Source organism: Tursiops truncatus, chromosome 15, assembly GCF_011762595.2.
Source record: "Tursiops truncatus isolate mTurTru1 chromosome 15, mTurTru1.mat.Y, whole genome shotgun sequence".
NCBI classification, from domain to species: Eukaryota; Metazoa; Chordata; class Mammalia; order Artiodactyla; family Delphinidae; genus Tursiops; species Tursiops truncatus.
The window spans coordinates 40,870,340-40,888,220 of record NC_047048.1 but is presented as its reverse complement, the minus strand read 5'-3'; the positions used below and the strand labels follow the sequence as shown (position 1 = coordinate 40,888,220).

At 46.4% G+C, this 17,881-nt stretch overlaps 1 protein-coding gene across 1 annotated transcript in view; it reads right to left on the bottom strand.

Annotated features, from left to right (window-relative positions):
- CFAP61 (cilia and flagella associated protein 61) overlaps positions 1-17,881 on the bottom strand; it is a 255,844-nt gene that overhangs the window by 41,575 nt on the left and 196,388 nt on the right. The window contains exons 22-25 of the mRNA XM_073792625.1: positions 16,446-16,738; positions 11,580-11,907; positions 10,155-10,246; positions 4,082-4,287 (exon numbers count right to left, since the gene is read on the bottom strand). Coding sequence (XP_073648726.1) covers positions 4,082-4,287; positions 10,155-10,246; positions 11,580-11,907; positions 16,446-16,738 — 919 coding nt within the window. The remainder of the gene's footprint in view (positions 1-4,081; positions 4,288-10,154; positions 10,247-11,579; positions 11,908-16,445; positions 16,739-17,881) is intronic.

The following is a 17,881-nucleotide window of genomic DNA, read 5'->3' as shown; positions in this document are numbered from 1 at the left end:
ATAAATTACAGGGACTCCATTCTTTTTCCAAAGTGATAAATCCGTCAACCCATCCATTTATTTCTCTCTCTTTCACACACACTAACAGACACACTCACACACAAAGGCACACACATTCACAGGCACACACTCACATGCACGCACACACACAGTCACCAGGGGTGAATTTATTCTCTCCATCACCAGTGGTTTGCACTGGAGCGCCAAGGGGAAAACAAAGGATGAAACAGAGGTAGAATCCAAGCCAGCCTGGCTCCAGACCCTCAGCGGCACTGCTGTCCTGTGACAGCTGTCGGCCTGGGTGTCACAGCGGCTGACTGCTCGGCAGCCACCACGTGTCCCCAAATGGCTCCAAGTGAGCCTGTCCGCAGGCAGCCAGAGACACGGCTGAGGTGAGGCCTTGGCTGCTACGGCGTCTGCCTGAGTGGCTGCCACAATTCCCACTGGGGCCACCAGCACCTCCTCTGTCCTGGCCCTTGATGGGGTGAGAATAGATTGAGGGAAGTGGAGAGAAAGGATCCAGAGGGTTTCTTTGAACCTGGAGAGGAACTTGACCTTGAGGTCATGTCTGTCTTGCAGAAGACAGAGCGGCTGGTTAACGGTCAGCCCTCCCAGCCTGGAGGAAGGTACCCCCAGACACAACAGATGGAAACGCACCCAGATTTGAACAAGAGATGTTACTGGTGCTGCCGAGGTCAGGGAAACAATCGGTAATCATATCTCGGCCAAAATCAGCTAAACCATTCACCCTGCCTGCTTGGAAAGAGCCTTGCCAGTTGGTCTGACAACAGACAGGGCGAGCAGTGCTGGGCCAAGAGTCAGCACGGGCCCTGGCAGCATTTCGTGGCACTTGAAAAGAACGTGGCCGCAGCTGCTCGTGCACTAACAGGCATCCGGGAGGGACGGACGGGGCCTGGCAGCGCCCTGGGTACCACACTAGAACATGGTCAGCCACCATCCCCCTGTCCCCTTTCTTACAGATGTCAGTTGGCACGTCCTAATAGCCAGTGTTGTCCCATTTTGCCATACCAAATATTCACTCCCAGCAAATCAAATTCACTTTTAAACTTATTACTGTCCTCAGTTAACAGCTGTGCCCAGACCAGTGGTCTCGAGCTCACAAAGTCTGTCTCTTTCAGCATCTCTTCTCAGGAAAAACAAACTGAATTTGGTCAAATGTGAAAATATTTTCTTTTCAGAGAAGACTCAATACATAGCTCCCATAAAAATGTTCTTTGACGAACAACTGATTCCCCTCTAACTCAAATATTTTGTGTAAGATTGAGAGCCACAATAAAATCCTACCCACAAGCTGAGGAACAAATGAATTCACTTTCTAAATACTTGTAATTTTCTTTATTTTAAATAAATGTTGGAGTCATGTCTACAAAGACCTGAGGAGGGGAAGCCTATGATTAAGGAATTTGATACTTTATCAAAATGTAGTTTATATTGGGAAACATATAGGAAGATATCCTCACACATAAAAGGTTTCAAAAGTTAAGTACTCTTTCTTGGGCTTCCCTGGTGGCGCAGTGGTTGGGAGTCCACCTGCCGATGCAGGGGACACGGGTTCGTGCCCCGGTCCGGGAAGATCCCACATGCCGCGGAGTGGCTGGGCCCATGAGCCATGGCCGCTGAGCCTGCGCGTCCGGAGCCTGTGCTCCACAACGGGAGAGGCCACAATAGTGAGAGGCCCGTGTACAGCAAAAAAAAAAAAAAAAAAAAGTTAAGTACTCTTTCTGGGAAAAAATAAAAATCCGTGCATGATAAAAATGCTTAGCAAGCCAGTAATAAAAAGAAACTTCCTTATCCTGATAAAGGGTGTCTACAAAAATATGTATGGCAAACATCACACACTTAATATTGAACGAATTCCCTTTAAAATTAAGAATGAGGCCAGGGTGTCATCCCTCACTACTTCTATCCCAAACTTTACCACAAATCTTAGCCAGTGAAGTAAGACAGGAAAAAGAAATAAAAGTTACAAAGATTTAAAAAGAAGAAACAAACAAAACCGTCATTATTTGCAGATGACATAATTTTTTTGTGTGGAAAATCTAAAAGAATCTACAGGTAAATTATCTGAATGAATGAGGGAGTTTAGCAAAGTTGCAGAATCCAGAACCATAAAAAAGCACATTTCTATACACTATATAGAAGCAATCAGTAAGAAAATGATATTTACCACAGCAATAAAAATATAAAGAACTTTGGATCATATCAAACAAAAATTAAGCAAGCCATTGACGGAGAAAATGATAAATCTTTACTGAAAGATATTAAACAGACCCACATAGATCAAGATCTACACAGTTGACCCTTGAACAATCGTGGTTTGAACTGCGTGGGTCCACTTACAAATTTTTTTCAGTAGTAAATACTATAGTACTACACGATCCATGCTTGGTTGATTGGCCCTTAGCTGAATCCGAGGATGTGGAACCACAGGCACAGAGGGCAGAAGGTGAGTTATACTCAGACTTTCGACTTTTGACTATATTGACACTATAGTTCAAGGGTTAACTAGTATGTTATGAGACTAAAATTAATATCAAAGATGTCAACTCTTATGTAATTGATCTAAGGTTTAATGCATTTCCTATCAAATCCAGTGGGGCTTTTCACGGAGCGGCACAAGGTTACTGTAAAACTATTAGAAGAGCAAAGGGACAAAAATATCCAAGACATCGGGAAAAAGACAGATGATTTTAAAATGAAGAATATCTGTTAATTGACACTATAAAGAAAGTGAAAAGACAAGCCTCAGAATGCAAGAAGACGTACGAAGGAAACGTAAACAACCAAGTTTGTATCCAGAATATACGAACAATTCCTGTGAGTTAGTAAGAGAAGACGACCCCCGCCCCCCAAAAAGGGACAAACGTCATAAACAGGCATTTCCCCAGAAACTACCATGAATGGCCCACAAACAAATGAAAAGGCACTGAACCACATTAGAAATCAGGAAAGGGGGGGCTTCCCTGGTGGCGCAGTGGTTGAGAGTCCGCCTGCTAATGCAGGGGACACAGGTTCGTGCCCCGGTCTGGGAGGATCCGCGTGAGCCTGCACGTCCAGAGCCTGTGCTCCGCAGCGGGAGAGGCCACAACAGTGAGAGGCCCGCGTACCACACAAAAAAATAAATAAATAAATCAGGAAAGAGAACACTGAAACCCTGGGTAGACACCTTTCCACACCACCAGGGTGGCCAAATGTTCAAGCTGAACGGTGCCGAGGACTGCCAGGGCTGCGGAGGGCTCTCATGGCTGGCTGGAGGGAGGGTAACAGACACCACTACCGTGGGGAACATTTGGGTGTCACCTAGTACACCCGAGAGAAATTCCTGCACAGGTGTGCCCACGATGCCAATGGCACCAAACTGGAACAATATGAACATCAATCGACAGGAAAATGGACGGATGAGCTGTGACACAGTTATCTTACACACGGAATACCACACAGCAGGGAAAACACACAAACTCCAGCTACACGCATTGCCATGAGCAGGCTCGCAAACAGGGCCCCAAACGGAGTGCTGACTTGCTCCATTTGGGGATCTAGAGCCCCCAGTCTAACCAACCTGCTGGAGCAGAATTCCTTCCCAACGTCTTAGGCAAACGGTCGCCCCCTCTGCTTGAGCATGTGCCGTGAGGAGGCGGCTGGGGTCACAGACAGCCTGTCCGTGGTGCTGGAACTCCCCCCAGGACCAGATACCTCCATCCTGCCCCCAAATCGACCTCTTACGTTTCTGACCACTGCTCTTAGCAGCCTGTGTCTCAAGAGAGACTTGAATATCATCTGTGGCGTGGAGGCCGTGCACGGATGCGTCTGGGACGCAGGCCTGCACGTGGCCGTGCAGCCACTTGTGGACACACCAAGAGCCTGTGCTCTTCTCCGTGGGCCTCTCCAGTGCTGGTGGGTCTGATACTCTTCACTGTTGAGAAGCTCTAGCTTCTCCCAGGGGTTCCCGTGTACTTCCTGGTGCATCACAAAACCCCTCCCTCATTCACAAGACATCCATGGCTTGTGTCTGCATTCCCCCCACCCCATAACCCCCGGGAAAGCGCAACGCCCAGCTCACCTGTAGAGGTCTGGGACCAGCCCATCCTTGTATCGAGCGCACAGGTTGTTGAGGACTTGCTCGTGCTGGCCGAACAGGCGGATGTAGTTGGAGGCAGGGAAAGGCACTTTGGAAAGGCACGTGATGGTTTCCACCATCTTGTACTTGTTGGTGTGGATTCGGAAGTAAGTCCCGTTCTTCACGTTACCTGTTACTATTTCTGAACCCTGGCGGAGGAGTGCATCAGAAAAACAACGTTAGAAACATTTCTGGACTTTGGGAACTTTATCACAGCAATTTATTTTTCAAATATAACGGACGGATTAGAGCTTATCGCCTGTTGCAAATCACAGTAGTAGATATTGACCAAACTCGACTGAAGATAAGTGCGTGTCAGAAACCATGTGTTTGAATTTGATGACTGAAAGTTCCTCAGGGTATTTGACACTGTGATTATATCGCTCCATGTTTCTAAATTAGTTGCTAGGTTACGGTCAATTCTCCGTTATTCAATACCTGGCACAGCCAGTAGGTGGAACTGGGTCTATTCTCTCCTGCGCGGTGTCATAAGACTGTTAACTTTAATTTTTTCACAGCACCATTTTGAGAAAAACCTCCTAGTCAAAGGTGCGCAAAAGGAATTTCAGTTTTTAAAGTTCTACTCGAACAAAGGAAAGAAGGAAAAAGGTGAATCCCTGACAGCTGGGTTTGCAGAGGTTCACCTGTTTGGTAGGGTCTGTTCCTGGGAAGAAGGTTCAAGTTCATGGAAAATATATATACCGTTCTGTGGGCTACCTGTTAGTTTGTAAATTGTGAAAGGTGTAGATTCATGGCTTTATGTCCCCTAGAAACTGGCTGAACCACCATGTGAACCCAGATGACAAGGAAAGATGCCCCTCTACCCCAGTCATGACCACTTTTTCTATTTCAGCCCCTGATGGCCACTGACTGACCAGCCAGAGACATGCTTCCCACTGGCTCCAGCAACAAACAGAACCTCCATGGACAAACCTGGGTTTGGCTGGTGGTGGCTGAACCCACAGACTTTGCCTCTGGACTCTGAACTCAGTACACAGTAGCACTCAGTAAATCTCTCCTGAGTGCATATAGATTTAAGCTTTTGTTCTGAACTTGAATGTGGCATTTAGAAATCCAGGGCAAGTTGAACTGCACTGATCCCAAACATTTACTGAGTCCCGGACATCCCCTGGGGACTTTATCTAAACAAGGACACACGGATTAACTGGATTTTTAAGTAAATTGAAGCAACTGGTGGGTGTTTGTGTATCACATGACTAAGCCCTGAGGAGGAACCAGCCAACTATACAGGCACAAGGTGAGAAATACAGGAGGGATGCCAGGTAAGTCCTGGGCCAGCCCCAAGGATATGCACGAGATTGGGGGACAGAACAAACACAGCTTAGGATGGGGGTGGGGGACAGCGCCCCAGGGAGGTGCACGAGGTCCAGCATCATAGAGATGGATGCATACAGACAGGAAATCTACCTCCATAGCAAAGTGTTTAAAAAAACACCGAGTAAGGTATTATCTAACGCAACAATGGTATATGCACACATCTGGATGCAATGCATCCAACAGAAATTATTGGTGAGTTATTTCATAACAGGAAAATATGTTCCCAGTACATTTTATACTATAGAAGTATAGTATAAAAATTTACAATGTTTTGTAATTTGTAGAGAATCATTCTATTTTCATAAAAATAAGCGGTATCATTTATTTGTTTCTGTGTCAATATTTTAACAAAATGTTAATGGAAGGGGCTAAGACTAAAGCTGCTGGTGCCAAACTCAAATGGTTTTTAAAGTCTTGTATTTATTCTTAGAGATGCTCGCAACGGGCGCGTTCCTCACTTTCATAGCTCTGCGTGTATTTAATTCAGAAATAGCGTTTGCTATGATGAGCCACCAAGTAAAGTTGACCCTGGGGAGGCCTCTTCGCAGTCAGGGGTGCCTTGGTGAAGTTGAATGAGTGTCTGGGGGAGGGGCTGCTCCCTGGCCTTGCTGGTAGGGCGGCTGGGGGTCCAGGAGAGGGGGCACTGGCCACAGCTCTAGCATACTTTTAGCACCAGGTTTCCCTGGCCTCAGTGGACAGCAGATCCCACAAGGTCGTGGACTCTCCTCTTCCTCTTTGAAATTTCTTTATGCTGAGTGATTAAGGAAGGGAAATCAGGCCTCAGAGGGGTACATCTCGGGATCCACCCACGTGGCTGACAATATTTTTGACTTGGCAAAGAGTTTCACTGAACATCCCACCCTCTGCTCACAAGCACTTGTATTTGGGGGCTGATTCAGTGGATTCTGAGCACCTCAACTCGAGGGCCACGGTGACTCCATGGCTGGTGTCTCAGCATCACACGCCCTCTGAGGTCACCCTGTTCTACAAGGGCTGTGTCGTCAGCATCGTTTCCAGTGATGTGTCATCGTGGGTCTGTTTATTTGGTGGAGGGGAGTTGGCCTTACTTTTTAATTTAAAGGTTGAATTTAAAGGCACACAGAGGAAAGAAATGCCCAGTGGTGCAAAGACAGCACATCTTGACTCTGGAAGTGACCGTGACCATCGTTAATGAGATCTGGCTCTGCGATCACATAACCAGGGGGCCGTCCTAGGCATGCGGCATCAAAATAGTTTGCATTGACATGAAAGGCAAGTCGCCTACAGATGGGTTTCTCAGACACAAGTTACCCCTGTGGGGCTGGGCAGACTTATCTAAATTTCTGAGGTCATTCCTAGTCACTGTTGCTGACAGATGGGAAAATCCAGTGAAGTCCAGGACCCTTTCTGCTTATCCTTCCAGAAAATCACTCCACTAAACAAGGACTTAAGGCAGCTTCCAGCCCTGCCACCCGGTGAGGGATTCTGGGCTAACGACGATGATGATTTCATACACTTTCCAATTCTGTGGGATGTGGCTAGTTTCTTCCTTTAAGTATATGAATAAATTGTTAGGAGATTTGGGTGTTGAGTTTAAAATTTTGACAGAGTAACGGGTTCTGATGTGTTGTTTTTTTTGTCTCTTCCTTTTTCCCTGAATATAATTATCCTTTTGAGCTCCTTTATGATTTTGACAAAGATTGGAATATGGCTCTGGAATTCATGCCAAACGAAAGACCCAGGGGTAATCAGACTCGGCATGCAAGAAACCAGGTTCCCAGCTCCCACGATGAATACACAATTTTAAATTTAATGGTACCCAGGCAGAGTTTGTTGTGACAAATTTGTTTATTCCGTGGAGTATAAGCCAACAAAGCATGTGGACTGGAATCTGCGGATCAGTTCATTATGTAGACGACTTGGGGTCCCCTGTCTTCCTTTTGTCGGGTTACCTCATGAATTACTAAAGCATCTCCTTACTTACATATCCCGATGCGTGAGTGCTACACGAGTCTGATGAGATTCATCTGTACTACATTTGCTGTGAGAACAGTAATTTAGTTTCTCTAGTGAAATACTGCTCCGTGGGCTCCATTCTCCATCCACTGGCCATATTTAGGCGACTGCCTGACCATTCTGGCAACAATTTTACTTAATCAAATTAATTCCAAATCCAAAAGATTGCCATGGAACCATCCTACATTTTTTTTCTTGGTGAATAAAATGGGGAGAAAAAAATCTGTTTAGATCTTCTGTACTAATTAAAAAGGAGGCCCACCTGGCAAAATGGTTAATTACAGTCAGGGTTCCTGCTCAAATACTGTCACAGCACCAGCCAAAGAAGCTAGTCAAGTTCCATTCTTATGAAAACCCTCATTATCTAAAACTCCCTTTCGCTCCTCCTCTGACTTTATTCCGAGAAAGAACCAGTGGTTGATAAATAAATGACACTGCATGTCAGAAATCACACACTGTCCTTGAAGAATCTGGTTCAGTGTGAAACCAAGTCCAGTATTTCCTAGCTTTTGAACCCATTCCCACCGTGTACTGTCCGAATTCCTAACCCACAGAATCTGTGAGCGGAATCCAATGGCTGCTTCATGTCCCTAAGTTTTGTTACACAGCAGTACAGACTGGAGCACCATTCGCTACGGTCCTTTCTTTACTTGTAAGAACATTTTGCATCAGACTGTGGATACAGGACACACCTGAAAGAATCTGGGAAAGGCCCAAGGGAAGTAAGTTTTAAACACACAGCATCCATCCTTTCCTTGGAAGAACCAGGTTTCATTCTTTTTCTGGAACTATAATTAACAACATCTACCACTGACGGGTCACTGTTTTATTCCTTGAAGGCAGTGTTACTTTATATGGGATCCCTAATAACCCCCGAAATGCAGAGGAGTTGATAACTCGTCCAAAGTCCATGGGAAGTCGACGGAAGAGCTGGGATTCTGACTTCCCGAAGAGAGACGGTGAGGGGCCAGGAGCCTGCGACATCCGGAGTCTGCTCCCCCTTACGGAATTTTCCAGCAGCTTCTACTACATCTCATTGGCCGGGACCTGCCACATGGCTGACCTCATTCTCAAGGAAATCTGGGAGATGTGCTTATTTTAACTTAGTCAGATCATTAACCCTCAAAAAAATTCAGGATGAGAAAATGGGAGTGGAAGCAGGCAACCTCCAGTGTCTTCCTCACTGACAAAAAAGCAAACATGAAGCACCAGAAAGGAAACCCCAGTTGACAACAAACACCAGTTGGGACCAACTGTCCGATAATCTTACCTGAGAAGCTCACCAACCGACCAACCATGTTGCGTCCTTTCTAGTTACCTTGAACACAGGGAACGCCCCTCCCAACCCCCAAGCACACGCAGCTTCAGCTTCACCTCGCTGGCCCTTCCTGTGTCATCCAGGGAGGGCAGGAGGACAGGGGGGCCTGGACAGACATCCCAGACCCTAAGCAATTTACTATTGCCACAGAGGTGGTTATTTTAATTATCTATGGATTCATCACAGGCTACCTCAAAACTTAGTGGCTTAATGTCCTTCAGGAGGTGGATGGATAAACTGTGGTCCATCCAGACAGTGGAATACTATTCAGGGCTAAAAAGAAATGGGTTATCACGCCATGAAAAGACATGGAGGGAACTGAAATGCAAATTACTAAGTGAAGGAGCCAATCTGAAAAGGCCACATGCTGTATGATTCCAACTCTATGACATTCTGGAAAAGGCAAAAGTATGGAGACAGTGAAAATATCAGTGGTTACCAGGAGTTGCAGGGGAGGGAGGGAGGGATGAATAGGTGGAACAGAGGGATTTTTAGGGCAGTGACACTACTCTGCATGATACCGTAATAGTGGGTACATGTCATTACACATTCGTCCAAACCCACAGAATGTACAACACCAAGAGTGGACCGTAATGGAAACTGTGGGCTTTAGGTGATAATTATGTACCAATGTAGGTTCATCAATTGTAAAAAATGTACCACCCTGGTGGGGATGTTGACAATGGGGGAGGCTGTGCATGAACGGGGGCAGGGGGTATATGGGAAATCTCTGTACTTTCCTCTCACTTTTGATGTGAACCTAAAACTTCTCTAAAAAATAAATGGCTTAAAATGACAATACATTTTTATAACCTCAGTCTTTGGGAGTCAGAAATTGGGAATAGCTTATCTGGGGGATTCTGGCTCATGGTCTCCTGTACGTTTTAGTCAAGATGTTGGCCAGGGCTGCATCATCGGAAGGCTGGACTAGGGCTGGAGGACCACTTCCACGGTGGCTTCATCACACGACTGGCTGGCGCAGAAATCCTCAGTCCCTCTCCACGCGCACCTCCCGAAGGGCCACCTGGGTGACCTTACAATATGGCAGCAGTGACCCAGGAGGGTGCAAGTTGGAAGCTGTATTATCTTTCAGGACCTGGCCTTGGAAGTCACACACTGTCATTTCCACAATATTCTGCTGGCCACACTGGTCAGCCCTAGTCAGTGTGGGAGCGGACCATGCAAGGACATGAATACCAAGGGGTGGGAGTCAGTGGGGGCCGTTTTGGGGGCCAAACTGCCACATGGCTTTCTGATGCGTGAACCAATACATTACACTAAAGACTGAATTAAGAATTTCACCCCTATCCCCATAAACAAAGTGTTATATTTGAAAGTAAAATGAAATTCAGGAATAATACTTACAAAATCAGACTGGGCCATTTGTACCTCCAATAGGGTTGGGATGGCAGGCTTGGCGATATGCAGATAATGGTACGACCCAGGGAGGATGCCTCCTGGTGGAAATGGCAAGTTTTCCACATTTTAATTCAGTCGGGTAACAACTGGGTAACAGGGCTTACATCTGTACCACAGGACAACCAGAGATGCCTGCCATGGTGTATGCTACTCAAACTTTCCCACTCAAGTACCTCTATTAGCAAGGAACACCCTGCGATTTATTTTATTTAATAAAATCAACATGAATGTGCCATTATAACCCATAATATAGCCACCAATGTTCCAAGATGTGCCAAGCTGATCCCGTGCATCCTGATTTCCCATAACTTGTGGCATTCTCATCTCTGCCTGCTAAAGCCAGCCAACACTTTGGTCTACAAATGTTGCCATGGTGTTCCCATTCTCCATCCTCCTCCACTATGTAACCAAAATACTAAGTAAATGTTATAAGGAAAATCAACAAAGTTCTTGTTCAATGCTTTAGAAAACTCGTATTATGAAACTGTTACTATTTCTAGCTTGCCCTAGAAGCCCGAGCCTGGTCTAGCTCTGATCAGCCTCTGACACCCATGCCTTGTCTTCCTTTCCCACATCCACCACCTTCCTTAAGGTCTCATCCAGAGTGAGAAGGAGATCACGACCTCTCGGAGGCCATTTAGTTGGGCAGATAAACACAAGGACTGCAATACGGGGCTTTTGTCCCTTTAGCCTGATGTTTTGTTTACTGGATTGGGGCTCACAGACCCCCTAGGGGTCCACGGGTGACTATGGGGGTTGGTCCATCAACCTTCTAGAAGTAAACAGTTTTGTAAAATGTGCATTTTTCTGGTAGAAGATCCACAACATTCAAAGATGCTGTTTTCAAGGGTAACTCCCACCTCCCAAATATAAGAAAGTTCCGTGTCACTCATATGATGATCTCCTTAGGGGTCAATAAAGCTGAGGGGATAAAACTGGACCGTTTTACAGCTGCTAATGGTCTAGCTTATCCATCCAGACAGCAGACCAAAGCCCGGGAGGCTTGGAAGTTCTCCTTACCTCTCAACTGATATTGAGAATGAAAGTTTGGTAAGATGTCAGGGCATCGAACCCTACACCAGTTGTGAGGGACCTCTGGGCAAGTTACTCATCATCCCCTAGTCTCAGTTTCCTTAGATGCAAAGTGAGCATCACATTCTGATGTGAAAAATTTTATCACATCAGTTCTGATGTGATAAAGTCAAGTCCATAATAAGCAGTTAAACATAAAAGAGAGCCCTCCCGTGTCTCTGTGCAAACCCACTGAGGGACACAGGCGCCTCCTCACCAAACCTACAGGAAACGGAGGGCTGGCTGGTCCAGATCCAACCAGTGGCTCCGTCACAGGGATGAAGGTGGCCCACTACCTACCTTTGATCTTGGCTCCCCTGTACATGGGGATGAGGCGGTCAAGGTCAGCCGGCGGCTCAGTCACAGGCTCGAGGGTCGGGTCAAAGAGGTTGAGCATCACGGCTGCCAGCTGGAAGCCAACTTCCTTGGAATTGAAGTTGCTGTGAGTCCACTCATTCGAGTAATACCTGTTGGAGAACTTGGTGAGGGAGCCGGCAGCTCTGATGGCTATGTCATTGGTGTGGAAGTTGGTGTCTATCACAAGGCGGCCGTCGTAGACAAGGCACGCGTCGTTGAAGGCTCTGAATGTTTCATAATCCACGTTCTTCTCACAGAAGCTGAAGAACATCTACAAAGTGAACAATCACATTATTTCTAGTTATCACTCTTCACTGTACCTTCCCAACAGGGTGAAGAGTCTCTATTTTATTACTTGGGGCACACAAGAAAACCTAAATCTACAAACAGTATGTCATAATGGTGTGTGTATCTTTGGTACACAGAAGAAATTAAGATCGTTCAATGTCACTCTTTTTTTTTTAAATTGCTCAATCTAGACATCCAGAGGCGAGGGTGCCACGTGGTGGAATATCTCCCACAAGAGCACATTCTTCCCCGTAAGGAGGTTTACATTCATAAACACCACTTTCCTCTCATTCTCGGACATTTTGAATCGTTCCTTCTCAGCCTCCTACCATTTTCCTCTCCTGCGTCTGACACTTAGGTCTCTCCAGGTTCCTTCTTGGGGTCACTTCGTCCAGTTTTGAGTCTTCAGGCTGCCCCATTCCTGCCCCTTTAAACCCAGAAAGCCTGTCTCTCCCTGCAGGACGCCCCAGAGAGGACGCAAGCCCCGTCCGCCTTGGTGCCCCCCAGGTTTGGGCTCCTGCCTTGTTACTTCCTGCCCTGGGATGGCAGGTGCTGACTCAGTGAAGATTTACAAGGTACCTGCAGGCCCCTCCACTCTCTGCCCAAATTTTAATGTGTTCTCGTACTTATCTGGAGATCATCTTCCATATTGATGTTAAGTCATTAAAGCAGTCCAAGTTAGCTGTTTTTAAGTCTTCAGTTGTCATTGAAGTAGCTAAGCTGAATCATTTTTAGCTTTACCTAAACACAGTTTGCCACCTTATTAAAAGCATGCTAAGAAATGAACATATGACCTGGGTCCTCATCATACTGGTGGATACCACACTCCCTGCTTCCTTCACACGCCAGCTCTACCCACCTCACTTGCCTCATTACGTACAGAAATCAGCTGTCCTGAGCCAGAGGTAACCCCCTTCCATGCCCTTCCCTACATCTAGGAATGGCGTGCCAATGAGGAATGAGCCACAAATGAGCCTGCAGTAGCCACTAGTCATGGGTGACTATATACTTTTAAATCTAAATTAATTACAATTAAACAAAATTTAAAATCCAGACCCTCAGTTGTGGTGGCCTATTTCAAATGCCCCAAAGCTACAGGTGGCGGTGGCTGTCATGTTAGACTGCACAGACATGGACCATTTCCACCATCGCAGACAGTTCTATTGGACAGCACTGGACTCAGATCCACCATCCCTATGACGTCCTTTCTTCTCCCTCAGGGAACCGGCAGGGCTTTTGCCCTTTTCCCTGTCTCTGTTCACTCAGATGTCTAATCCTATCCCAATTACTCCCATCCAGGCAGCTTCTTTCCTTCAAACCTCTTTAAATTTTTTTCTGTTTTATAACCTTGCTCAGTGACCACAGGAAAATATATTTCTCTGAGTCCGTGACTCTGAAACTTTCTGTCTCTCTACTCCTCTTTTTTTTCCCCTCCTCTACTCGTTTCCCATCTCTATAGAAACAGACTTCCCACGCACAGAAAAATAGGAAAAACGTTTGATTTGAATTGAAATTATGCATGAAAAACAGGACCATTAATGCTCAGCAGCTCCCTTCAGCATCCCTGCAAAGTTCTTCTACCTACCCAGTTTTTCTCCTACTTAAAACGACTCTTTTATTACGGGGCACATACATATACTAGCCCTTGTTTTACTGCGTTTTAAAGACTATCAGTACCTCTATCATATTATTTTATATGGTTTTGGCGTAGGCATTGATGCTACGGTTACATTTGGGACATAGGGGTTTGTGGAATAGAGTGAACGCCGGATCAGCAAATCCAACACTGTCCGTGGGAGCACGTGTTCTGAGTTACAGACCTCTCAGACCTCTCAAACACAACTCACGTGCTCCTGTAATGCCAACTGAATAAATAGTACATAGTGGATGAAAATATGAAGTAGGAACATCTGCTTTAAATGCTTCTACAAATAATGACCTAAGGGTCTACCTTAAGGAACTAGAAAAAGAAAGCCAAAGTAGATCCAAAGCAAGCAGAAAAAAGAACATAATTGTTAAGAGTGGAAATCAATGAGAGAGAAAACTGACAGATGACGGAGATAATTAACAAACTCAAAAGCCGTTTCTCTGGGGGGAAAAAAAATCAATAAAATTGACAAATGTCTAGCTAGACAGAGAACTTCAGAGAGGTCCTCATCTCTCCTTAGCTGCTGGTGGGCGCTGGCCATCCCTGCTGCTCCAGGACCTGTGGCTGCCATCACTCCATCTCTGCCTCCGTCAGCATGGGGCCTTCTTCCTCATGGGCCTCCTCTCTGTCATCAAGTCTCTCTCTCCATGTAAGGGCACCAATCATTAGAGTTCGAACCCACCCCAAACCAGGATGACCTTCTCTGTACTTGACTACAGCTGCAAAGATCCTATTTCCAAATAAGGTCACATCCACAGGTACTGGTTCTTAGGACCGTATCTCCTCTCTGGGGGCACATAATTCAGCCCACGACACCATGACCACATGGCCACAGTGAAGATCGTGAATATATTCGTGCCCATCAAAAGTCTCCTAATTCCCTGGCAGAGATGCCACCCAAAGCTGACGATCAGGAGGGATAAATACCCTGACTGTTCCCTTCTTCCAGTTTCTAATCTCCTGCCAGGTTGGCCAACCTACTGAGAGTCAGGGGAAACGGGCTGGGAGGGTCCTCTGTAGAGGCCCCTCGTCATGGTGCAGAGCAGAGCAGGGGAAGCTGGAGACAGGACCTGAGGACAGCAGGCCAATGTCCGACTCATCCATTTAGGGTGCAGTTTGGGCAGGAAGGTGTGTTGGATCAAGGCAGCTGAGAGTATCTGCAAGATGTCCTTGCCATGATTCCAATTCTGACCTGGACAGCAGAGTGAAGGCCAGCAGGGGCTGCTACAGAATCTGTATTCAGTTGGATATTGGGGGAGGTTTTCCTGCACCCATGCGCCCTAAGCAGGGTATATGTTCACCCCCAGAGTTGCCCAGGATAACCTGGGCATACATCTTCCACGATCATCATTTTGGGAGGAAACTTTTGGTGAAAAGATGTTGATTTTCCCTATCTTATACAGGTATTGTGACATACATGTGTAGATGGTGTCACTTTTATGTTAAAATAAAATGAACTTTTTCTGTCTTTTTCACTGCTATATCCCTCACACTTAGGACTAAGCCTGAGACCTAGTAGGTGTCCAATAAATGTTTGTGGAGTGAAGGAGTAAATGAAGGTACTGAGAGCAGAATGTGAAATCCCCCTGGGTTATCAGAATGAAATGACAGGTGGCAGGGAAACCCTCTCTGTGCAGGTGGTCTGCCTTGAGCTCCAGTCCAGACTCTGGGGGGATGAGGGTGGCCCATAGGGGCCCTTGGGTGAGAAGCCCTGACTTAGGCTGACCCACCCCTACTGCCAGGTGAGGGACTGCTATGAGCCCCCACGGGGTTCCCCAGCTGGCTTGCCCACTAGATGCTGCTGGCATCCTTTATCCCAACCGCCAACACAGCCCTTGACCCCCATAGCTCCAGCACTCACTCGGACCGCAGCCCCCTCTCTCTCAGGGATCTCCTGCTTCTCCATCACATCAACTGGCCCCTTTCCCCTCTTCCTCCCTCCTGGCTTCTGCTCATCTCCTGAACAGGGTGTGAGCTGAGCTGTGACAAGCCCCAAAGCAAAGCACTCTCTCCATACATCATGGGGGAAGATCCCCTATTGCTGTTTCCAGAATCTTAGGAGGTCGACACAGCATGGACTTTGAGGCCCTGCTGGCCTGGGTTGGGATCTCAGCTGACGCGGAGCCACGGTGTTCTCGTCTGTAAGGTGGGGATGCTTCCCTTGAAAGAGCTGTTGTGAGGAGGGGACAGAACACACTGCCAGTGTGCAGCATGGTACCCGGGACACGGGGAGCGCTCAGTGGGGCTGGCCCTCTTCAAAGCCACCCCCCTGACACTCTGCCCAGGAACAGGCGGGGTCCAGTTCCCTTCCCCTTGAGTGTGGGCTGCCTTAGTGACCTGCTTCTAGGGCACAGAATGCGGTGGAAGGGTGCAGCTTGACTTCTGAGGCTAGGTCACGAAAGGAGATATGCTGTCTCTCTCTCTCTCTTTCTCTCTGCGTCTCTCTCTCTGTCTCTGTCCCATTGCTTTCGGAACCCAGCCACCATGCAGAGGGGAAGCTCAGTCCCATGAAGGGGCCACTTGTAAGTGTTCAGGTCAAAATCTCACCTGAAGCTGAGCTGACACCAGCAGACGGACAAGTGGGTGAACACACCTTCTAGACGATTCCAGCCCCAGCCCCCGTCTGACGTCAGCCCCAGGAGACACCTCTAGGGAGAGCTGCTGGGGGAGCCCGGTCCAGCCCCAGGACCACGGGAGAGAATATGGAATGGCTGTTGTTTTAGGCCACTCGGTTTGGGTGGCTCATTTCTCAGCAATAGAAAATCTGAACGTTTAGGGGAAAAAGAACCCTGTGACTATAAATTCACCACCTACCACTTTTCAGACCCCAAGTCCCCCAAAGGTGGTGTGTGAGGTTCTGGGGACCTACTTACGGAGCAAGGGAGCTGGAAGGGCTTGGTGGGTGTGGTGAAGCTGGCGCTGTGGATGGGGTCTGGGTTCAGGCCATCGTTCCACTGAGCTAGGACCGCATCCCGGTAGACGGTCACCCCCGCGGCTCGGAGCGCATCCTCCACTGCGCCCTCCACTGCGTAGTTGTTGATGCAGGTGACGATGGAGGTGGGTGGGTGCTGCACCAGGTGGATGTAGGAGCCCCTCACACCCAAGTTCAAGAGCGTCTCCACCGTGGTGTATGTGTCAATTGTGTTCCCATAGATGATGACATTCCCTACAGAAGGGGACAGATGCTTAGATACATAGTTTAAAAAAAAAAACCCCAACAACCTTATTAGTCAAATGCTAATAATGCCGAATTGCTCCCTCCAACCCTCTCATTTTTTTTCAGCTGTGGGAGGTCAGCGGTGTTACCTAGCAACAGCGACCAAGAAAATTTAGTAAAGAATGGGCACACAACGTCCCACAAAGTAGTCAAGTACTTTTAACACAGAAGTAGGACATTCATTTATGTTCCTATAATTTGAAAGTTGAAATTATGCTAAATGAAACTGGTGAGAATAAAACCTTTTGCCTTGTTTTTGCTCCCTATTTGCTAGACTTACTAAGAGGAAAAATGGCTGAAGTTTGCAATAAATGCAAGTTCTTCCTGAGTGATGAAAAGGACAATGGTGAAAATAATTGTCATGTGCGTGATGGTACGGATATTTTAATACTTAGTTGTTGAATCATGTTGATTTCAAGGACATTTTTCCTTCTTTGAGAACTAAAGACTAGAACATTCTGCTTGCAACAGATAATCTTATATTCAAATTCTGATTTTTAGGATTTAATGTGTCAAGACCTAGCAAAAGAGATTGACAGGTATTCTTTTGGTGAGGAAAAATAAAATCACAAAATGACTTTGAGAGATTTCCCCTGTGTAAGAGCATTTTGATGGTAACAGTCTATATGATTTATTTATATTTCTTAAAAATATTATAGAAGTAATTACATATGCTCTTCTACTAATGATATAAGTTTTAAGACCAATGATCCTATTACCTGAGTGAGATGTATTACATGCTATTTATATGCTGTTTTTGACACTGAATTGGCATTATTACCTCTTCACAAAGACAGAAACTGCTGTAGGCTCACGTTTCGGGCGAGCTGTAACAATTTTACCACAAAATGATAGGTTTGTCAATCTACCTCTCTTTTTCCTCCTGTTTATAAAATGATCTGAAGAGGAATTTTATGATACAAAATAAATGGCAAGTGTACTTACTCAATTTGGTGGAATAAATTATGCAAAAATCTATTTCTATCCAAAATTGAGAGGACGTATAACGGCTTGTCTTACTTGTTTAGAAGGAAAGGAACTAGAATAGCTTTCAGATGGCTTCCCTAAGGTTAAGAGCTTCTGGAAAGTCCT